This window comes from Phacochoerus africanus, chromosome 6 (genome assembly GCF_016906955.1).
Source record: "Phacochoerus africanus isolate WHEZ1 chromosome 6, ROS_Pafr_v1, whole genome shotgun sequence".
NCBI classification, from domain to species: domain Eukaryota; kingdom Metazoa; phylum Chordata; class Mammalia; order Artiodactyla; family Suidae; genus Phacochoerus; species Phacochoerus africanus.
Window position 1 is genome coordinate 123,729,024 of NC_062549.1, and position 24,052 is coordinate 123,753,075.

A 24,052-nucleotide genomic window follows, 5' to 3' on the forward strand; every position below is an offset into this window, starting at 1 on the left:
ATCCGAGCCACGTCTGTGACCTACACCACAGCTCACAGCAATGCCACTGTTGCTGTTGGTCTTTGAATCCTGCTTTTGTCATGTAACTCTTTTTTTTTTTTTGTCTTTTTGCTATTTCTTTGGGCCGATCCCGTGGCATATGGAGGTTCCCAGGGGTCGAAACGGAGCTGTAGCCCCCGGCCTACACCAGAGCCACAGCAACGCGGGATCCGAGCTGCGTCTGCAACCTACACCACAGCTCACGGCAACGCCGGATCGTTAACCCACTGAGCAGGGGCAGGGACCGAACCCGCAACCTCATGGTTCCTAGTCGGATTCGTTAACCACTGCACCATGACGGGAACTCCTGTCATGTAATTCTATGTCCTGTGAACAACCCTTCTTAGTGAGCTTAGGACTGTTTTTAGTTTTTTGGCTGTTACAAACTTTGTGCTGAATGTTCCTGTGACGTCTTGTTAGGCTGGCACACTGGGAAGCCAAGATTGCGGGAAGATGCCCTCCACTGCACTCCTACCTTTGAAATCCAAAACAAGTACATGGAATTTAAGTGATCTAAGGTGTACCTAGAATAACAGCTTGCAGGGGATTCTGAGAATTAATGACAGGGTTGAGCTTCCAGGCTATGTCCTACAGGAAGGCATGCTAGGAGGAATCTGTCGGTTGAGTGGCAATTTAAGACTCCCACCCCAGAGGACGTCATCAAATAACATAGCATTGAATTCCTAGAGTTGTGAGGCCCTCTGGTCTGTGTCTCATTGGCAGACCACTAACTCAGATAACTTTATAACAGCCTCCAGTGCTTTATGAAAAGGTAGGGATGCAATGTTATCTAACATGCTCCATAAAATTGCTACAGAAGCAGGACCCAAGAGAGAAGAAACTTCCCTTGTGGATTTTTTTTTTTTTAAAGGTGTACATCACCTCTTACTAAAACCTTGTCTGTCTCAAAAGGTTACATACTATCAATAGATGTGTGAAAGCTGCCTTGATTAAATATGTTCTAAGACCAAAAAAAAAAAAACCCCCCAAAAAACAGAAACCAACCCACGCCTCAAGAATTAGCAATGTTATTGTCTGTTAACAGAGACTAGAAAATAATTCAGTATAATAACATGGGGAAACTGGTTACCATACAATATTAACTTTAAAAGGATGCAAAATTATACAGAGTATGGTCATAATGTATCATAAAACAATAAAAATCTGACTAGTAATCAAGGACTATTGAAATACCATGTATTACCCATCCGCTGGACAAAAACTGAAAGGATTGACCATATTCAGTGTTGGGAATTGTGGGGGGAAAGGAGTGGGCTTAATGCAATTTCAATTTGAAATTCTATCTATTGAAGTAAAAAACAGGCACACCCTTCAGGACAGCAGTACCACACTTAGTTATCGACTCAAGAAAAAACAGTCAATTATCAGCAATTTAATAGAGCTTAAACTATTACCTGCCCAGACTGGAGAAAGTGAAACACAGAGATAAAGTGACTTGTCCAAGTTCAAATAAACAGTACTGGATAAACTCAGATTTGCAAGCCATACAGGTATTTGTCGGTGGCCAACATGCTATATAAATTGCCAGCAAGAAGGCACGTCTAATAGTTTCAAAGGTATAACCTCTATGCTTTATTCTACTATTATTTGCAGGGCATTAGAGAATATGCCAAAAGTCACAAAATGATGTCAAAGCAAATTCAGCATAAGAATCAAATGTTTCAGTGACATAGCGGTGCAGTGGAAACGAATCTGACTAGGTTCCATGAGGACGCAGTTTCCATCCCTGGCCTTGCTCAGTGGGTTAAGGACCCAGCGTTGCTGGGAGCTGTGGCGTAGTTCGGCAGCTGTAGCTCGGATTTGACCCCTAGCCTGGAAACCTCCATATGCCTCGGGAGTGACCTTAAGAAAGAAAAAAAAGAAAAGAAAGAGAAAAAAAAAAGAAAAAAATAAGAATCAAATGTTTCCATTAACTAAAATGGCCCCTGTTTATTCTTGCTTCTGGGATTAATCTTTTCCTCAATGAGTTCCTTTTTTTTTTTTTTTTTTTTTTTTGCCTTTTAGGGCTGCAATCTCAGCATATGGAAGTTCCAGGCTAGAGGTCTAATCAGCACTGCAGCTGCAGGCCTACACCACAGCCACAGCATCAGGGGATCCCAGCTACATCTGTGACCAACACTGCAGCTCACACCAGATTCTCAACCCACTGAGCAGGGCCAGGAATCAAACCCACATCCTCATGGATACTAGCCAGTTCATAACGCTGAACCACAACGGGAACTCCTCTTCAATGAATTCTTACCTTCATTCAGCAACAAATATTTACTCAAGATCAGCCTCAATTTCTAACTCTTCCTAGAAGGAGCTTGCTTTCCAACTTCTGTCCTAATATTTACTAACTGAAATTCATCTCTTTTTAACAGCATTTTGCTTTTTACTATATGTGATTACTCTCAACATAAGTAAAAGCTTTTGAGGAAAGCTCAATAAATGTTAAATTTGAGGTTCATTCCAAGTCTACCGCATCTGAAATTTAATAGGAATAGTCACAAGTCATATCTTCCCCGAACTGCCGGGTTTTAGTGTTCTCTTTACTCTGAACTCATCTGGAAACTACGATATTCTTATATTATTACTCATTGGCCTTGTATCTGGAACTAGAGTTTAAAACTTCTCAAGGGCAGAGATTAAGTCTCACTCTTTGACTTCGCATACGGGGCCGCAAAATAGTGTCAATCAACAGACCTTCAATTCAAGGACAGGAAGGGAAATGAGCCGTTTGGGGGAAAGCCCTGGCGAAAGGACATGAACTAAGGAAGACGGTAGCAAAGCAGATCTGAAGGAGAAGGGGGTCCTGTGCATTAACACCCGCTTCTCAGAACTGAAAACCGCCAGTATTTCAAAGCCTCCGTGGACACCGTCGCTGTCTTTTTAAAGAGGTGTGTGAGGGCATCAGCAGCGTGCCCGGCCATTGGCTGGGAGGCCGTCCGCGGCCGTGGGTGGAGGCGGCGCGGACCGGCGCCTCGCCCTCTGACCTGCAGGGGGCGCCCCGCCCCGCCCTTCCGATCGCCCCGCCCCGCCCTGCCGGTCGCCCCGCCCCGCGCGCCCCGCGCTCCCTGCGCCGCGCGCCGGCCCGGCGCCCGGCGCCACGCCCGCCACAGGCAGAGGGCCAGTCACCCGCGGGCCGGCGCCGCCGCCCGCTCGCCGCCCCGCCCCGTCCCACCCGGCCCGGCCCGGCCCCGCCGCGGGACGGGTAACGGTTACGAAGCACTTTCTCCGCGGCGATTTCTGCTTAGTCATTGTCTTCCTGGAAACGGCCGCTCTAGCGGGAGTCAGCTCTCCCGCCGCGGCCGCAGTAGCTGGAGCCGCATCCACTGGCGCGTCCTTCCCCGGCCGCCGCTCCGCCGTCGCCCGACCGCCCTCTGGCCCGAGCGCAGGCCGGGGTCCCACCGCGTGGAGCGAGCAGCCTCGCGCTCCGTTCTCCGGCCTCCGGGGGGCCTCCTTCCCCGCCTGCGGCCGCCGGGCCCGCTCCGTCAGCTGCTGCCATGGGCACCGACAGCCGCGCGGCCGGGGCGCTCCTGGCGCGGGCCAGCACCCTGCACCTGCAGACGGGGAACCTGCTCAACTGGGGCCGCCTGCGGAAGAAGTGCCCATCTACACACAGCGAGGAGGTGAGGGCGGCGACACGGGGTTCCCGGGGCAGGCCGCGGACCGGGCCGGGCGGCTCCGAGAGGCGGGGAAGCACCGGGAGGCGGAGGCAGGTGGTCGGCCTCGGAGCGCGCAGGGCACGCGGGCGAGGCACGCACCTGGGCTCTGCCGGCGGGAGGAGGCTGGGGCCGCTGACCGCGGGATGTCGCATCCGAACCTGCTTTGGGGGCAGAGCGTCTTAAAAAACTGGGCAGGTGCGACTTCATACCGAGTGACGCCTCATCAGTGTTCATGGCTGATGACCAAGCTCTCCACCCTACTGGATCGCTCTCCCGGACTAGGGGATCCGAGGGGGCCCAGGTATCGTCCCTCCCTACCTCGCTCCCTTCCCCCCAGGGTGTCCAGGTAAAGAAACAAATCTTGATTTTAAAAAAAATTAACAGACTGTGTCCTGTTACGATGTTATCAAGCTGTGTTCCTAGTCAGTTTCAGCTCTGAGATGTTGGTAATATGCTATGAACTAACACAAGGCATACCCCTTGAGTGTGAGCTGGACCTAAGGCCTGGTGTTGGGAGTGAGGACCCATCAGGAGAGGAGGACACTTGGTTGTAGCTTTAATAGGAATCAGAATCCATAGCATATTCTGTGTCCAGGATGCAGCTCAGTTTGTATGTCTTGTTTTTTTTTTTTAACCACGTCTGATTGTACTATTTCTCCCAAAGATAAAAAACTGTGTCTAGTACTAGATCTTTTATTTCTCCAGGGCTTATGATTCATCGCAGTAATTTGTATGTATACTGATCACATTGGGGGAAATTTTGTCTCTTATCTCACTTATCATGTGCTGAAGTAGTCATTTTCAATTTGACTGCAACCCCCGTAAAAAATGCATTTTGCCTTACAGTCCAATTCATGGTACACACCACACACAGTTTTCATGAAAATGTTTTCTGTATACTGTGTGTTCTGACTTTTTTCTTATTTTAATTTTTTAAAACTTGAATTCTTAAGGTAGTAGTAAGTCACACCCCATAGTTTGAAAAACACTGTTCAGAGGAGCAATTGTGGTTCAGTGTGATATTTTGGGAGCCCCATAAGAGGGACAAAAACTGGAGAAAATTGAAAACATTTGAGGAACACCTGATACGCTGACATATGTAGAGAAAACATGACAGCTTAGTTAGACTAGGAGAGGCATGTTTTGTTTTTATGTAAAGAACTTTGTAACAACCAGAGCCCTAAACTGGGATGTGCTACTTGAAACAGTTTAACTTCATTGAAAAAAGAAACTGAATAAATCACTCAGTATTGAGAAAATTTACACATTGGATGGAGAGATCATTACATTTCCTAAAAAGTCTCTGTTTGGTTTTTTGAAGAAATTATTCTGGGAGTTCCCATTGTGGCCCAGCAGGTTAAGGATCCATGTTGACTCTGTGAGGATGTGGGTTCAGTCCCTGGCATAGGCCACAGCTGCAGCTCCAATTCCACCCCTAGCCCTGGAACTTCCATATGCCACAGGTGCTGCTGTAAAAAAAAAAAAAAAAAAATTATTCTTTGATCTCTGCCAATTTTGTTTGTTTGTTTGTTTGTTTGTTTTGGTCTTTTTAGGGCCATACCCACGGCATATGGAGGTTCCCAGGCTAGGGGTCTAATCGGAGCTGTAGCCGCCAGCCTACTCCAGAGCCACAGCAATCAATGCCAGATCCTTAACCCACTGAGCAAGGCCAGGGATCAAACCTGCAACCTCATGGTTCCTAGTCAGATTCGTTAACCACTGCGCCATGACAGGAACTCCAGCCGATATTTTTTTTATTTCACTAGAATTTTATGAAATCAAATCTTATTTTTTAGATGGGCCCTTTTAGGACCGTTTCAAACAGTTATTTGTTGTAAGGGTCAGCCATGTGGCATTTTTTTTAAACTCTTACACAACTTCAAATCCAATGATACACTAAATTGTGATACTTATCCTCCATAATGCTTTGTATATATGATACAAATGGAATGAAAATAGCAGAGACCAAAAAATTGCACAGTTAGTATTTACTCAATATCGATAACATAAAGGATTAAAAATCACCAGGTTTGTGATATAGTCAATGAATTTCTCATATGATTATAACATTGGACTTTTCTATAATTTGTCCTCACAGAAGCATGAACATTGTGAAAACATGCCCATCTTCATGAATTGAGAAATTCGTCAGGAGAGGCCAGCATGCAAATCAAGCATCCTTCCATGCGAAAATTTTTAAAAATCCTTTTGAGGGTTTGAGCCATAGCATTCCTGATAGAATTGCTAACTTCTAGTCAGTCCTGCTGCCTCAAATTTTGTTACTTTTTCAAAGACTACTGACTTGTAATTCTGTCTAGAATGATTATCAGCTAATTAATTAGATTCTGACTTAAATTTTTTTATAAATAGACTTTCCACAAAGACACAGACCCTATGAATTGAATTCATCTTGGTTTTGGGAAAAGTGCATAAATTGTTCTTGTCGATTATAAATCTTAAATAGATGACTTTGATGTCTTGAATTGATAAACTGGTAATTATCTCTACTAAGATATGAACAGCAAAGCGCCTGTATCAGTTTTTATCATAAGTAATCAAGGGTCAGGTAGTGGGATCAGAAGTTTGGTCTCTGTTGTTGGTATTAGGAAAGTGCTTTTGCAATTCAGGAATGTGCTTCTAGTTACTGATTTATTTTTTTCGTCGATCGCCAACAGAATGCAAAGCACCGTGCCCTGGGTATTTATAGGGCAGTGATTTCAAACTGCTAGTGTGGGCCATTCGTAATTATAAATCAGTATAGCGAGTCATGGAGCAGCGTATGGGTTTTCTTATTAACAGAAGCCATCGGAGTATCTGACATGTAACACGCATAAATCCCATTTTGTGAGTTTTTGTTCTGTTGTATTTATGTAGGTCCTTACTCACTACATGAGTGTATGTCTTACTTTGGACAACTGTTAACTAAGTTTGAAATACACTGTCGTGAAAGATAAAAGATAAGTATTAATGAATTTACAAAACACCAATACTGGTAAAAAAGTATTTATTTACGTAAGAAAACATTGAAGACAGATGGACAGTCTCCCTAAGTGCTAGGAAATGACCTAAGGACTGACTTTTTACAAGTCGACTTCCACAGGCTCTGACCATAATGGTTCCTAGACTTCAGAGTACATTTTGAGTACTTGGATGCCTATTAATTGAAAGTTCTACTCCCTTAGAGGGCGATTCAGCAGGTCTAGGATGGGGCTCAGGAATTTCAAAATATTTTTTTTTCGTTTTTACATCCACACCTGCAGCATGTGGAAGTTCCCGGGCTAGGGGTGAAATTGGAGCTGCAGCTGCCGGCCTACACCACAGCCACAGCAGCATGGGCTCCCAGCTGCATCTGCGACCTGCGGTGCAGCTTGTGGCAACTCCGGGTCCTTAACGCACTGAGCGAGGCCAGGGATTGAACCCGCCTCCTCACAGAGATAATGTCAGGTTCTTATCCTGCTGAGCCACAATGGGAACTGCAGGGATTTGGATTTTTAATAAACTCCACTGGTGACTCTGATGTAGACGCCTCCCTGGCCACACACAGAGTCATTCGTCTTTAGGAATGTTGCATAGTGTTTAACATCGTGCTGGTCAGGCTGCCTGGGCTTGAATCCAAATTGCTACGTTTATGGGCCTTATTCTTGACACAAGTTTTTGTTTCATTGCGAATGCTTTTAAATTTCAAAGGTTTGCTTACATTTTCATAGATAGAAAAATACTTTTAAATACTTAGATTACTGCTTTAGGTCAAGAACTTTGAGATAAATTAAGAGGAGGATAAAAACAGGTCGAAATTGATCTTCTTTAAAGGAAACAAAAACTTGGTAGAATTAAAATTTTGGGTTTGGTTTTTCCTACGGATATCTTATTTTTCCTGTTTATCAGAGCCATGCAGTCTTCTTGGAGAAGTACAGAAAAATGTGTCACGTTTGATTAACGGTTTCCAAATGCCTTTCTTTTACAGCTTCGAGACTGTATCCAAAAGACCTTGAATGAGTGGAGTTCCCAAATCAGCCCAGATCTGGTCAGGGTGAGTGCTCGGTGGATGCAGAAACCACGGAGGTCAAAAAGAAAGGGAAATAAGCAGGGAACGAATTTCCTCCGTTTTGATAGGGAAGTTTAAGAGGCAATGAGCATGAAACTCACTGTGGTTGATTTGCCGCGAGGGCAGCCTGACCCAGCAGGCGTAGGCATAAGCGAAAATCTGGATTCTGTCATCAGCTCTTCAACTGGACAGGAGGCCAAGATTCCCACCGCAGTTTGCTCCCCGAGTCTTTTGTTCCGGGTTGTATTTGGTCTAGTAGAGGAATGACCTTAAAACAGTTTGGGTTAGTGCTGAGTGCTCTGGTAGAATATAACCCAAAATATGATCATCAGGAATGATTTTTAAATGTCAGTGTCTAATGAAAGCGTCAGGAGCTGTGTTGCAGTCCGTGGCTGGTACCATGCATGTGAATATACAACACACTCGGCTGTAAACCACTCTTGAGAAGTTGCCCAGCCAAGGACTTGTAACAGATTACGCAGATCCCTTTCAAAGCAGGAAGACGACCTGTGCCGAAAGTAACTGCTGCCCTAGCCTCGGGCAGGCGGGTAGCTCTGCAGCTGCCAGGCAGACAGACACCCGTTAACGTCGTCTCCCAGAGTCTCTGGGTCTCTGCAGTGGCCGTGGCCCTTCCCGCTGTGCCTGACCTGTGAATTTTGGATGTGTGCCAGGCATTGACATGTGCTCTGGAACCCCGGGCCAGGCCTCACTGTTTACTTTCTTGTAATCTTGTAAATATGAGTTAGTACGTTTGTGGTTTATATGTACCAACATGTTATCGTTTCTCTCATTCATTACTCATTATTATGCACTGTAATGGCCTTTACGTTTCATCCACTCAGAAAAAAAATAGATATTTTGGCTTAAAATGTTTGTGATTGTTGTGTAGAAAGTTTTTAACATGTCAGTTTCCAGAAGGAAAGTATTATTTTTCATTAGTTTCTTTTCTGAGTAAAATTACATTTACTGTGCTAGTACTTCAAACGCCTCACACACCATCCAGTTTGTTTATTTGTTTGTTTTTGATCATACATCCCTCTGTCTCCTCAAAAGGAGATACTTTGTACCAGAAAATGGACACACACACGCACACACACACAAAACACTTCACCTTTTTTTCACGGCTTTACAAACCTTATGAATCCCATCTAGACCGCAGGTAAAAAACCCTGTTGTCTTAGGGGTGCTCTGCTTCTAAAGAGTGTTACGGACAATCGAACATATATATAGCTAATTAGAAGCATTCATGTTATATTTATTATAAATACTATCTGTTCATTATAGGAGTTTCCAGATGTCTTGGAATGTACTGTGTCTCACGCTGTAGAAAAAATAAATCCCGATGAAAGAGAAGAAATGAAAGTTTCTGGTAAGGTCCAGCCTTCACAGTTCATCTTGTTATATGGTGGGTGGTAGTGGATTGTGTCGGGCATGGGAATGAGCCTTTCTTTGCTTCTGACAGTGGGCACCTCAGTCACCAAGTGTGGGAAATAGAAAGATTTTTACAGGGGCTGTTGCAGGAGGTCACCGTTGGCTCCGCCTCTTGGTGACACCCTGGCTAACTAAGGCACCAGACGTCAGCGCGGTAGGCAGTGGAAGGCCTAAGGGCAGGCCAAGAGCGCTGTCGCCCGGAGCAGGTGCAAACCCTCCCTCCCCGCTGTGACACTGCCAAGCAATGGCTGAGGTTGCCTGGGAGTCTGGAAAGAAGTCTGGACAAGTTGCATGAAGAGAAATACAATGCACATTACACCCATCTGACCGAGGTACCAAGGGACTCCTACTTTCTAGAGACAGTGCTGAGCTCAAGGAATGAAAAGGTGCACCGTTCCGGCCTCGGTTTACAGTCTGCACGACGTGATCACCAAGTGCTTGGCTTAACTAGATGGAAATTCCTGCATGTGCAGGTGCCTGAATGATATAATCTTGGGCTAACAAATGATTTAACCTCTTTGAGCTCAGTTTCCTCATTTATAAAACAGGGACACATCTGTTTCACAGGCTTCTTTGTAAATTAGATGAACAGAAGAAGCACCTCACACAGGGCTTGGCCCAAAGTAAGTGCCAGGTAGCTGTTATTTGTGTGGTTGTCTCGTGCTTGTTATTTTATTATTACGATTATTGGGATGGACATGTAAGATGAGATGGCGCATTGTCTTTTGACTCTAATAATAACAACTACCATTTTCGAATCTTGTTGTGTATACCAGGCACTGTACTTGACACTTTATGGTTCTATTTCTTCATATAATTTTTGAAACAGTTCTGCAAGGTAGGTTTATCATTCCCATTGCAGGAGTGACGTTATGTAACTTGAAAGTTGTCATACAGCAAGCAAGTGGTTGAACTAGGAAACCAGCTACAAAACCCACTTCTTTCCATTAAGTTCACATTGCTCTGTGTTGGAAAGGGAGTCAAGGCAGCATATCTCCGTAGCTGATTGCAGGTCTTCATGGTATAGCCCCATCTTGGAGCTCTTACAAGTGTCCTCAATTCCTCGAAGGCTTGAGACTTTTGATAAGTATCAAAATTCTCCACATGAATGCTGTAGGTGTGGCCATTTAAAAAAAAAAATTCTCCACATACGATGCACTTTACTCTCCATTTCCCTAAAAATGGTGCATCTTTCAGAGGGAGAACCATTTCCGATGGCACAAATTCATGGCCAGAGGGATAATGATGGCAGTGTTTTTATGGAGTATAATTATAGGAGCTAAGCTTGGATCAAGTGGTGAAGCTTGGCTCTCACCTGGTAATGATGTTGTGATGGCCTTTAAATAGAGAAGTCATGTGAGGAGACCAGGGATGTTAGGAAGATTATGTAGCAGTAGAAGGGAAATGACAAACACAAGAAATGTACAAGGAAAATTTGTTGTATATGTTGATTGCTGGGCACTTTACATAAGGGTATTTCATTAACCCTGTTTTCTCTGCATTCCCCTTTCTGATTTTCTCTCTCGCTTTCCTATTACTCCACCTATTTGTCTACTGAGTAAGTTCAGATTTTTGAACAGTGAGTTTAGATAAAATAAAGTTCAGTTGGGATCAAGCCAAAGTCTTAAGTAAGTAAATTTTATATACATACGTACATATATATATATATAAAGACAGCATATCCCATATTGTTAGGAGAATAATTGCGCTTTTAGTGGTCTGGTAAACTGGTACAAATCTTCCATAAAATAAGAGGTAAGTAAATAGAATAAGACTCATAGAAAAGATGATATCCTTTGACTCCTAATCACATTTCTGGCCAATTTGTCCTTCGAAAATGCTTCAGGCATAAAGTTGAACAAAAAGTTACCATTGATGTTTGTTTTCGCATTATGTGTGATAACAAAAAGCTGGAGTTAATGTAAATGTTCAGAAAGCAGGAAATCATTTAATAAGGTATATACCCTATGAGCCGTCCAAAATGAATATGTAAAGTTATTAAAAACACAGCACATAAAAATCTACACAGTAATTGCTTTTGGTGATGAGACCATTTGACCAATTTGATTTTGGTCTTTCTTTTTTCTTTCTTTTTTTTTTTTTGTCTTTTTAGGGCCTCACCCATGGCATATGGAGTTTTCCAGGCTAGGGGCCTAATCGGAGCTGTTGCTGCCTGGCCTACACCACCGCCACAGAAATGCCAGATCCGAGCCACGTCTCTGACCTACACCACAGCTCACGGCAATGCTGGATCCTTAACCCACCGAGCAAGGCCAGGGATCGAACCTGCAACCTTATGGTTCCTAGTCGGATTCCTCAACCACTGAGCCACGACGGAAACTCCCTGATTTTGGGCTTTCTACTCTTAGAGGTTTTCCTCATTTCTGGAGTGACCGTGTTACTATTATGATTTTTTAAAATTTTAAGATAACTACTGCATAGAGATGTAAAAAAGCACTTATTACATAAAGGTAAACTGAATAGAAGTAGAAAACAAAATATACCCTGCTCAATATAACCAAGAATTTGAATGTCATGTCTAAAAATGAAAATGATGGTGCAGTACAGCAGAAGCTGACACGACGTCGTCAATCAACTATACTTTAATAAATAAATTAGTGAAAATGATTGGATTATGAAGGTGAGATTGGGGATGGTTTTTTTTTTGTTTCAATTTTCTTCTCGTTAGCAACAGTTTTAATTTAGTCTTTACATAGATTTTAGTTTATTGGAGAAAGCTTATAATATGCTCCTTGAATGTTTAATTCATAAAAGTATATATACATTTTGAGTAATTTTAGTTTCTATATCTGACCTGCCTTCTAATAAATGGGTAATTAATATTTGCTTTGTTTTGACAAACAGATATTTGCTGGCAAATGGCCTATAATTTTAAAATCATGATGGAAATATACAATTCCATTGTAATTTTAAAATAACAATGGAAAATATATATCTAGGTCTTCAAATGAAAACTATAAAACAGTGCAACCAGGAAAGGAAAAATAATTCATTTGGGATTATCTGTCATCCTAGTACTGTTACCTGTGTTACTGCTGTGTGGTAGGATGTTACTCAGGTATAGTAATCTGTTTTGTTTTCTTTGCTATCCAGCAAAACTGTTCATTGTAGGATCAAACTCTTCATCATCGACTAAAAGTGCAGTTGACATGGGTAAGCAAAATTTTAGCTTTTTTATTTTCATAGTGGACTTTAAATTAGTTTAGGTGTATTAGTTATATCTTGTGTTCATTAGGTCCAGGTAACAAAGAAAATGAGCTCATTCCAGTTTTACCTTTTAAAGTTCTAGTCTAATTTCTTAAGGCTTTGATAGAATCACATCATACATAGGATCATATTTTGATATATAAGGGAAATGTAAAAGATGTGACATACATAATTAAATGTTAACTACATGTTTGGAGTTAGAAATTCTCCTTAATTGTATTCTTAACAAATTACACCAGTGTTATATCAAGTTATGTCAAAACAGGAACAGCAAAAACAAGCATTTTGATATATATTTGCTTAGGTTACTATGGCATTATACTTATTCAATATTTTTTCTATGAAAACATTCTTCCAGTATTTATATACTTTGAACAATAACATAAATAGCACTTTAATATAACTGTGGAGTGAACAATAATCATTAAAAATAAACTCTTGGAGTTCCCGTCGTGGCGCAGTGGTTAATGAATCTGACTAGGAACAGTGAGGTTGCGGGTTCGATCCCTGGCCTTGCTCAGTGGGTTAAGGATCCGGCATTGCCATGAGCTGTGGTGTAGGTCACAGACGCGGCTTGGATCCCGCGTTGCTGTGGCTCTGGCCTAGGCCAACGGCTACAGCTCCGATTGGACCCCTAGCCTGGGAACCTCCATATGCCGCAGGTGCGGCCCTAGAAAAGACAAAAAAAATAAAAATAAAAAATAAAATAAACTCTTAAAATTGATTTTATAGAAATTAAGGAATTACTGACTTCTATAAATATAAATTAAGAACATAAATTCAGTTTTGCAGAGTCTCAGTCTTATTCTTTGCTATGACTACCAATTATAGACAGGTCAGAAGCTACCATTAAGTCCTGGGGCCTGGGAGACAAGGGGCCTCTTCCCCAGAAAGAGGAGTTGCTGGTAGCTGTGGGTACTGCAGGAGACGGGCAGCTCAAAGAAACCCACTGGTCTCCCACACGGACCAAGGAGATGGGTGGCACTTAGGCTTGTTTAAAGAATGGGAATGTTCTAATGACAGGTAAATTATGAGACCCAGTGAAATAACCTGTTGTATGGAATGCTAGTGAACTCTATGGACAGAATTCAGTGGGGGTGCTTAAAGGACATAAGAAACAACCCTTTTTTTTTTTCTTTTTTTTTTGGCTTTTTAGGGCCTCACCCACAGCACATGGAGGTTCCCAGGCTAGGGGTCTAATTGGAGCTATAGCTGCTGGCCTCCACCACAGCTCACGGCAACGCCGGATCCTTAACCCCCTGAGCGAGGCCAGGGACTGAACCCGCAACCTCATGGTTCCTAATCGGATTCGTTTCCACGGCGCCACGGCAGGAACTCCCCATTTTTCTTATAACCGGACATTTGCCCCCTTGTTCTTCGCACCAGCCTGCTCAGTCCTGGGCGTGGCGCAGCTGGATTCTGTGATCATCGCCTCGCCTCCCGTTGAAGATGGGGTTCATCTTTCCTTGGAGCATCTACAGCCTTACTGGGAAGAATTACAAGACTTAGTTCAGAGCAAAAAGATTGTTGCCATAGGCACCTCCGATCTGGACAAGACCCAGTTGGAGCAGCTGTACCAGTGGGCACAGGTAAAGGACGTCGTGACGCGAGCCTTCCACGAGGAGCCTGTCTTTTACGGCCTTTGCTGCGACCCGGTCATCGTCATCGCCCGTGGTGGACACCACTGTGGGGTGACTGTCCTGTATGTGGGAGTTTTGAGGCAGGCTTTGACGAAAACACTGGAAAAAGTGTGTTGAAGCACTCAGAGCCAAATGAGTTAAGGCTGTTTTCTTCAGGTTTAAATATGTGATAAAAATATTACGGGGTTTTTTTTTTTTTTTTTTTTAGGTACTATTAGTACACGGTTGTAATTTCCTAAGTAAAAGAATACCGTATATAACAACTACTTTGCTTGCTGTTGTTTACAGAGACATCTTATGACCTGCAGTTCATGCAACTTGATGTGGTGTAGGAACCATAGATTAATCACTGCTGCTCTCTGGCCTCATAACCTCCAAAATTGTTAGGGCGGTTGCTTACAAGTATTTTACCTTTACTGTCTGTGTTTTTCTTTATTCCTTCTACTTCATCCCGTCTTCTCCTCTCCAGAGCTTTTGGTGTCTGGTGGCGGGGAAGACCCTAGAGAAAGGTTGACTTGGCGATCGCCAGAATGTGGCTCAGGTCCACCTGAAATGTATCCATAAATTAACCAGAGCACCTGTTAGAAATTATCTCATTCTTCTCTTTTTCAACTGTGTCTGATTAATAACCATATTTTATACTTTAACATTAAATATACTTATTTCTATCTGATCCTCTGTCTTTAAGATGTGTTTTCCTCTGTAGCTGGAACTATCACACTTAGAATCATCTTTCCAACATCGATGTATTAGATGGTAGGCTCTAGCACAAGACTTTTTATTTTATTTATTTTTGCCTTTTTTTAGGGCCGTACTCACGGCATATGGAAGTTCCCAGGCTAGGGGTCAAATCAGAGCTGCAGTCGCCAGCCTACCGCACAGCCACAGCAACACGGGATCCGAGTCATGTCCACAGCTCATGGCATGGCCAGATCCCTGACCCACTGAGCAAGGCCAGGGATCGAACCCGCATCCCCATGGATTGTTTCCGCTGCACCCCGACGGGAACTCCCAGCGTGAGACTTTTTAACAGTGTCGTATTATATTGGCTTTTTCCCTCTCATGGAGCTGTTTTTCCTTTCCTTATTCCCACTAGCATGAATCAGAGGAACACACATTAATACATTCATGTAAAATTATTTTATAAACTTTTAAGTGCTATAGAATGTGATTTTTCATATGTTTGAAAATTGAGTCCTTTTATTGCTTTCTAATTTTTTTTTTTTTGGTCTTTTTGCCATTTCTTGGGCCTCTCCTATGGCATATGGAGGTTCCCAGGCTAGGGGTCGAATCGGAGCTGTATGTAGCTGCCGGCCTACACCAGAGCCACAGCAACGCAGGATCCGAGCCACGTTCTGTGACCTATACCACAGCTCACGGCAACGCCAGATCCTTAACCCACTGAGCAAGGGCAGGGATCGAACCCGCAACCTCACGGTTCCTAGTCGGATTCGTTAACCACTGCGCCACGACGGGAACTCCTGCTTTCTAACTTTTTAATGGTACTTAATATAGTGGAGAAGTCATGATGTTTTTGCTTTGTTCCCACTTCTAGGTAAAACCAAACAGTAACCAAGTTAATCTTGCCTCTTGCTGTGTGATGCCGCCCGATTTAACTGCATTTGCTAAACAGTTTGACATACAGCTGTTGACTCATAATGATCCAAAAGGTAAGAAGCCTGAGATTTTCATTTATAGAACTTGATCATGAGCCGTTATCTGATAAGAAGCTACTTCTTAAAACTTCCTTTTTAACTGTGTACAGTGATAAAAATACAGTGCTGTCATTTAGAACTATTCTTAATAGTTCAGACCATATATCACTTTATTTTAGTTTCAGAAACCTTTCGGTTTGTCTTTGTACCAATGGAAAAGGAGCGAAGTGATCATGCCCTGAACGTCCAGTCTGTTGAGGTTTATCAACATTAAGCTACACAGAAAAGGCCTTTTAAGACGTTCTATAAAGTGTCATGTGTAATACTGTCCAGTACAGCTAAGGTTGCACCAAAGGGCCACTTTATTAAAGAGGATAGCCACCTGGACAAGGAAGCAGATAAAATTTAATTTGAAGCTTAAGCATCTCAGGATGGGTATTTTGATTATTAGGTATTTTATTAATCGTAACTATCAAGACAGAATTGATGTTAATCAGAAACATCATTTGATGAATGAGAATGGCTTGTCTGCCTTTCGTAGAATCCTTTACTGTCAGTGTTTTACAAGATAACTTGGAAAGCTGGGAAGAGAATATTTTGCAGTTCGTATTATTTATTAGCAGTCTACTCCATTTTCATTTTTTCTCCATTTTCTAGAGGGCAGAGGTGGAGTTTTACTTGGTAAATATACAGGCTCTATGAAACAGTATTTTTAGTATAGGTGAGAGATATCTGGTTAAGTTTTAAATCTCCATGACATTTTTATAAAAGCTCTAGTTTAATAAATATTGGAAGAAATTGTATTTTATAGGTGATTCCTGGAGAAAAAAAATTCAGCTTTTACTTCCATTTCTAAAAAGATGGCATTATATTGGTGGTTCGATTCAGTTTATTTTTTGGATGCTTATCAGTAACCTCCTAAGACTTTATACTGTTTATTAGCAGCCTGCCCCATTATCATTTTTTTTTAAGTGTTTTGTAGGAAGTAGAGGAGGAGACTTTAAGTTATTATTCCTCAGATGCCGGGCATCATGCAAATTGCCTCAGAGAGATTATCAGTAATCCTCTCAACAATCAAAATTAGACGTTTTGTTGATGAGGAAATACAGCCTTGGAGTTTAAGAAACTACCCTAGGTCACCCAGCTGGCACAGGGCAAAGTGTGAACTTGGACCTAGGTCCTGGCCAAATTTGGAGCCTTTTTCCACTATACTGTACTTGCTCTCTCGTTTGAAACGTTAGTATTTCAGTCTGAAACTTTACTTTCTTTTTGGTTCCCATTAAATCATACCAAAATTAAGAGACAGTGTCGTTTGCCTCCCTTTCCAGCTTTCACAAGTAATTAGATTTATTTTTATTTATTAATTTATTTATTTATTTATTTTATGGCCACCCCTGTCTATTATTTTTTTATAGTTTTCAGAGTTAGAAATATACTTAGGAGGGGGAAGTGTTGTAGATAATTCTAGTTTTATGTGTCTTTAGTAGTGTACTGTGGTGTAGGTCGCAGACTCGGCTCAGATCCCACATTCCTGTAGCTGTGGTGGAGGCCAGCAGCAGTAGTTCCGATTCAACCCCTAGCCTGGCAACTTCCATGTGCCTCGGATGTGGCCCTAAGAAGCAAAGGAAAAAAAACACAGCATGTTCATCATGTACATCAAGCATTATTTTTTTAGCAAAATATTAGGAAAAATTAATTTCTGGCCAACAATAAGAAAATGTATAAGTTAGGATATCTATGAAATGTAATATTGGGAGAATTATTTAAAATGATCCTTTCACAGAATAAGTAACATGGGAAAGTATTCATAATGTAAGTGAAAGAAGAGGTAAATCAGCATATAATCACAATATGATTTCTAGTTTTTAAGATCTGGATAAGTACATGTATATGTGTAACGTATGTGTGTACATAAATACATGCGATGGAAATGGTCTGTCTCTGGTCCGTAGGATCATGGGTACTTTTTTGTCCTTGTGCCTTCCTGAATTGTCCCTGTCTGTATGTGAGACACCCGGAGGTCTTCCAGAAACACAGATGTTCAGGCTCCACTCACCCACAATTGTGAATTCAACTGCCAGAGCTACGGGGGTGGATACTCTCTAAAGAACTGCCGGGTCTTTCTGATTTTCTGGTTTAGATTTGTAGCACCCATGAAGGATAAATGTGTGCTATAAATTATATATAAAATTATATTCACTTTTAAGGTGTTTCTTTTATTGTACTTAAATGCTTACCCACGTAGTAAAGTGCGTTTGTTTTCAAATTTAATGATTTGGGGGTTCATTTGCTGTTGGTTTGTCTGTTCGAAGAACTGCTTTCGGAAGCGAGTTTCCAGGAAGCTCTTCAGGAAAGCATCCCTGACATCGAGGCGCATGAGTGGGTGCCCCTGTGGCTACTGCGGTACTCGGTCATTGTTAAGAGCAGAGGCATCATCAAATCCAAAGGCTACATCTTGCAAGCTAAGAGAAAGAGCTCTTAACTACGACCCAGCGTCATAACCCACTGACTCGTGTCTCCCTTGAATATAAGATAAAGTCGAGACTGTGGAAATCAAATTCCTGCCTGTAAAATGTGTCATTGAGGCAGATGTTCCGTCGTTAGTATTTGGCGACATGTTACCTGTCGAGCTTGAATCCTTCTCTTGCTTCCATATCAGTTCACTCGCCTGAACCGTTGTATTGTTTTCATTTAACTCTTGTTTTCTAGTTGAAATTGTCTATGAAGAAAATACTTGCAATATATTTTTCCTTTATTTTTATGACAGTAGAAATCAAGAAAATTTGTTGTTAGATCTATTTTGGCCTAGGCATCAGGGTAATATATATACATATTTTTATTTCTAAGAAACTCATTAATTGCTTCTTATTCTATAGTATAACTAATCAATTTAATTACATTTGTTAAAACTGAAGTAGTGGAAGATATTTTTTCTGACATTGATAAGATAATTATATCTCGGAGTAACTTGGAGTAGCTGGGATGTACTAACTAGTATTGTAAATAAAATCCCTTTCTTCATTACATGAATGGAAACTTAAATTTTCTTATGTGTCCTTGCTTGGTAGTTTACCTGTAATGATTTAACCTCATATTCTTATGCCACATTTGCTCTTGCTATTATTACAAAGACAAACCAAAGTAAATCTGTAAAGGAGACTAGAAGCTTTGAAATTATTGTTTGGGGGTTTTATAAAAGCAACTATTGTCAACCTCCAGATTCTTTTTAATTCTTGATTTATTCTTAATAATTTGCTACCCATTCAAGAATATTCAGTAAATATTGAGCACAAACCCAAATGTGCTGGGCACTCTAGGCTCTGGAGAGAGGAGGGGAAACAGGGATTAATCAGTTGAGGAGTTCCCTTGTGGCTCAGTGGGTTAAGGATCTGGCATTGTCACTACTGTGGCTTGGGTTGCTGCTCTCACACAGATTCGATCCCTGGCCTAGGAACTTCCATATGCCATGAGCAGGGGGGAAAAAAGAATCAGCTGGGTAAAATATGCAATATTTGTTCCCCACTAGTAATGAACTACAAAGAACTAAAATCCAATAAAGGGGGTAAAAAAAATCTATAACTATTGAAAAACAAAATGATATAACCAAAACTTTAGAGCTAGAAGAGATTACGGATAATTTAATATGACTCCTCATTAGTTTAAGAACCAGAAAATAGCAGATAAGTAAGCTGTGACCTTTGATATACATGTCTTTGTACTTCCATAAATTTTTATGTATAACCTAAATGGTTTGCAAAATTCTTTAAAAATCCCTTATATCTCAGTTAATACTCTTAAACCATGTATTTTAGTATGCGGCTTATAAAACTAAGCTAATTATAGATAAACTAATATATAAAACGAATTTTGCCCACATGTTTTCAACTTAGGGAAAAGAGCTGTGGTTTCATATTCAAAATAAATACGCTAGACTCTTTTTCTATCTTAGGTAAGATAGGTTTTCTAGTTACCTAGTTTACTAGTTGGATAATTTGATCATTAGAATTGAAATGTGAAATCAGCTGATTTACCTGCAAAGACTTGTTTAGACTTTGAGGTTCCTAAAGCCTTACATATAGCATTTATATTAATTGTATGGGATGGTATGAAATGTATATAGTTAACTTTTTTATTTGGAAACGTACAACATTTTTTAATGTAACCTAAGTCTTCAAACACTTGGTTTAATTTAAGCCTATATAGTAAATTGGACAAAATACTTTAAGAGGGAACTTTAATATCTCATTGGTTATTTTTTTAAACCCTGGACTTATAAAAGTGAATGTTTGAAAGGTTATTTTGAAAATAGAAGAAATGCTAATATATCCAGAATTCATCAGGAGCTTTTTTGTGTTTTTTTCCCCCCACTTTTGACAAGGAAGTGAGATTATAAATTCATTTTGTGAAGGGGATCATGCATGGCTTTTTAAAATGAGTTTGTTCTGCTTCAATACCTTAATTTCTGCTATTGAATAACATTTTTTAAAAAAAAAACTTATTTTTTAAGGGCTTTATCATTTCTAAGCCTATATTCACTTCTTTTTTTGGTGAACTTTTAGAATACAGTGAATTCTTTTCAAATATCGAAGGACTTAATGTTTAAAAGCCATAAAATAAAGAGTGGTAATACTACCAAATAATCACTGAACGCCTCAGTTATGGATAGTGTGTATAACATCTGTTTTCGGGGGGAGATGTGTATCCAGAGACCTAAGGTAGAAAGAATTCACGTGACTTTTTTTCTGGAAAACCTGACAAGCTTTTGCTTGTCATTACATGTCCAAAATACACTGGAGCCTTACTTCAACACAACGTACTGTAACTTGGAATTTGCTTTGTGATGAGCCTATTTTGAACTTTCATCTAAGAAACTGTATTTAACAAAAGGAGCGAGGTGTCTTATAAAAACTGTTCACATGGTGTAAATTACGAAGACCGTGTTGTGCCAGTGTCATCATAGAGGATCCATTTAGGAATGGCCAGCGCTATAACTTGAATCACAAATACTAGCTAATAATTTTTCCATTCACAGAAAAGATTAGACAGCTGTGTGTGAAATGGAAAATGAAGTTACTCTATTTGGAGTGGATGATTCAGATTTTTCCGTACCAGAGCCAAATAGTAACTGAAATAAGATCTTGATTTTCAGTGATAAAAGGTCTAAGGCTCATTTAATTGTGACTCTTTTTAGAACATTTTTTTCCATCCAGTATTCTTAATATTTGGGGATATAAGCAATTTATATATGTATCATACACACATATATATATGTGATATTGGCTGACAGACAGTTTACCGTCCTGCCAAATGTACATTTAGAGGAATTCGAAGTTGTTTTAATGAGAATTTAGTCACTTTGTGTTTTCATATTCAAATAGACCAACTTAGGATTCCAAGTCTGTTTTTTTCAAAGTTTCTAACATACCAGAACTTGTACCTGTTGTTTTCCCATAAAGTGGGTGGCAGGCTATGTCTGTTTTATTTTTTAAAAATATATACTATAACTTGTATTATTTTTTATAGTTTTCAGAGTTAGAAATATACTTAGGAGGGGGAAGTGTTTTAGGTAATTCTACTTTTATGTGTCTTTAGTAGTGTACTGTAAAGTAAAGGCAAAATATAAAGCATTATTAGATGTTTATAATAGTTTTTAATTTTACTTGTATTATTTAATTAAAGTGTGAGCTGTATATTTAATTGAATTTTTCAGTAGTTGTAATCATCTTGGAACATTATATTGATTTTGAACTATTTAAACTCAAACTGAGTGTGATTTTAAAATATGAAAAAAGTTAAATATCCAGGTTATTCATACATTCATTCAACAAAAATTTATTGAATGCCTACTGTGTGCCAGGCACTGTGCAAGGTGTTGGCAGATAGACACAGAGATGAACATAGCCTTCTCTTCAAAGAGCAGATAAGTATATTTGGGAAGACAGAGAAACCTCTACATGAACAAGAGCAATAAACGGCTGCATGTGTTAATAATGGAATCGACGAAAGGGAAGTGGAGTCATGTGGAAGAAAGGGGACCGCTGGGAAGCAGGACAGGGACAAGAAAGGCTCCCTGGAAGAAACTAGCCTTAGATTAGGATCAGAGCATGGGGTGTGGGCTGTGGCCTGGTTTGTAAATACACTTATATGGAATGATGAACAGTTTACAGGTGAACTTCAGAAATTCAGTGTAAACACTTTCCTCAAGAGCTTGTTCTTAAGAAAAAGGAATGGCTTCTAGTAAGACAAGAATAGGTAAGGTGTGAAAGTCACATTTTAGAAAAGATAAAAACTTGCCCCAACCTCCTAAATATATTAGGATATGACTGTGTGTAGTTTCACTACCAGAAACCTTGATATGTATCACTCAGCAATGAATAAATGTATAAAATGTCATATAAGATTTGGGTGTGTGTTTTGGTCCATTATTTTTAAAGCCTCATGTTTTTTAATAAGCCTTATTTTCAGTGATAAATTTCTTTGTTTGGATTCAACTCTCCTTTCTCTGTTTCTTCGCCCACAGTTGATTCTTGCATCCTCCTCCATTTAAGTTTCCTTTTTTAAAGTATGTCCTTAGTAAATCTTTCACTAAAAATCTTTGGGCACTAGACTTCCTAGATCATGTTTGTCTGAAAATATCTTTATTTTGTTAACAATTTTAAGTGGTCATTAGACATTTTAGAATTCTGTGTTTTCAAAAACACTTTCCCTCAGTGTCTTGAAGATAATATTCTCTTGATTGCCAGCATTTATACTCTTGCTAATGAACATCTGGATTTCCTTCCCTAGAAATAATCTTTCCCTCTGGTCACTTTTCTTAGTTGCAAATTTCCATTCATTTTGATGTGTATGGGATTAGAATAAAGCAAGAAAAATTAAAACTAGCTAGTTTTCTGATAATGCAAAAGTAAGCATAAAGGAAATATTGATAACTGGGTTTAATCAAAATGAAAATCTTCTCTTCTTGAAAAGACACCATTAAGGAAATGAAAATGTAGGAGTTCCTGCTCTGGTGGAGCAGGATCAGCAGCCTCCCTGCAGCACCACGACGCAGGTTCAACTGGCACAGTGAGTTAGGGAATCTGGCTGCCCCAGCTGCAGCTCAGTTCTGATCCTTGGCCCGGGAACTCCATATGCCGCAGGGTGGCCAAAAAAGAGAAAATAAGTTATGAGCCACAGGCTGGGGTGAAATATTTGCCGTAAATATTTCTCATGAAAAATAAACTGGCCATAATCAAATTTTTTAAATTGCACTTAAAAAAAAAAAAAAAACGCAAGTAAAAGACAACCCAGAGGAGAAAATATTTGAAAGTCGTATATCTGAAAAAGATCTTGTATCTAGAATGTGTCAAGAAGTCTTAACAGCTTAAGACAACCCAATAAAAAGTAGGCAAAATAGATTTTTCTACTGTCTAAAATAGTAGATTTTCCTCCAAAGAAGGCATATGTACAGTCAATAAGAACATTACAAGATGTTCAACACCATTAGTCATCAGAGAAATAGCAATTAAAACCCCAATGAAATACCACTAAAATAGCTAAAATTAAAAAAACTGACACCACCAAGTGTTGGCAAGGATGTGGGGAAGGCAGAACTCATACAGTGCTGGTGGGAATGTAAAATGGCACAACCACTATGGAAAATCACTTGGGATTTCTTAGAAAATTAAATGTGCATGTACCATGTGACCCAGTAATTCTAGGTGTTTATTTAAGAGATGCAAAAAAGACATATATGAATGTTTATAGCACTTTGCTCAAAATAGCTAAAACCTGGAAACAACCCAAATGTCTAACAGCTGAATGGATAGATGAACTGTATGACCAGCATTAAAAACTACTGGTAATACATAGTAAAATGGATGAGTCTCAGAAACATGCTGAGTGAAAGAAGCTAGGCAGAGAAAAGCACACAGATAATTTCCTTTATATGAAATTTTAGAACAGACACAATTAATGGTGACTATATTAGCTCCTGCTGCACCTGGGCCCCTCTAGGCCTCTCAGAAAGTTGCACTTGGGGTCATCTGGGACTACAGTGCCATCTGTGCTCTCGGCTGAGTTTGGTTTGCTTCCAAACGCTCGTGTGGTGGTCGGCAGGACTCAATTCCTCGCGGGCTGCAAGCCCGAGGCCCCCGGGCTTTTCTGCCACACAGCCCTCACCAGAGGGCACCTTGTAACTGGTTTCCCACAGAATGAACAGGTGAGAAAGCCCAAGATGGAAGGCAGCCTTTTTGTTAACCTAACCTTGAAAGTCATGTTCATCACGCTTGCGATGTTCTTTTCATCGTAAGTTGGTCCAGCCCAGACTCAAGGGTCTGAAGACCAGAGGATGAGGTCGTTGGAGAC

General features: G+C 40.5%; 1 protein-coding gene across 1 annotated transcript; it reads left to right on the forward strand.

Annotated features, from left to right (window-relative positions):
* The first annotated feature begins 3,206 nt into the window (after positions 1-3,206).
* Positions 3,207-22,106, forward strand: GCLM (glutamate-cysteine ligase modifier subunit). The gene is made up of 7 exons (XM_047785268.1): positions 3,207-3,671; positions 7,672-7,737; positions 9,037-9,121; positions 12,298-12,357; positions 13,798-14,000; positions 15,607-15,721; positions 18,019-22,106. The coding sequence occupies exons 1-7, from the start codon at positions 3,546-3,548 to the stop codon at positions 18,186-18,188; spliced, it is 825 nt and encodes a 274-aa protein (XP_047641224.1). The 5' UTR covers positions 3,207-3,545; the 3' UTR covers positions 18,189-22,106.
* Positions 22,107-24,052: the final 1,946 nt, after the last annotated feature.

Coding starts and splice junctions, on each gene's coding strand:
- GCLM (XM_047785268.1), top strand. CDS start 3,546: ATGGGCACCGACAGCCGCGCGGCCGGGGCGCTCCTGGCGCGGGCCAGC. Junction 7,738..9,036: donor TCAGCCCAGATCTGGTCAGG/GTGAGTGCTCGG, acceptor TGTTCATTATAG/GAGTTTCCAGATGTCTTGGA. Junction 15,722..18,018: donor GACTCATAATGATCCAAAAG/GTAAGAAGCCTG, acceptor GTCTGTTCGAAG/AACTGCTTTCGGAAGCGAGT.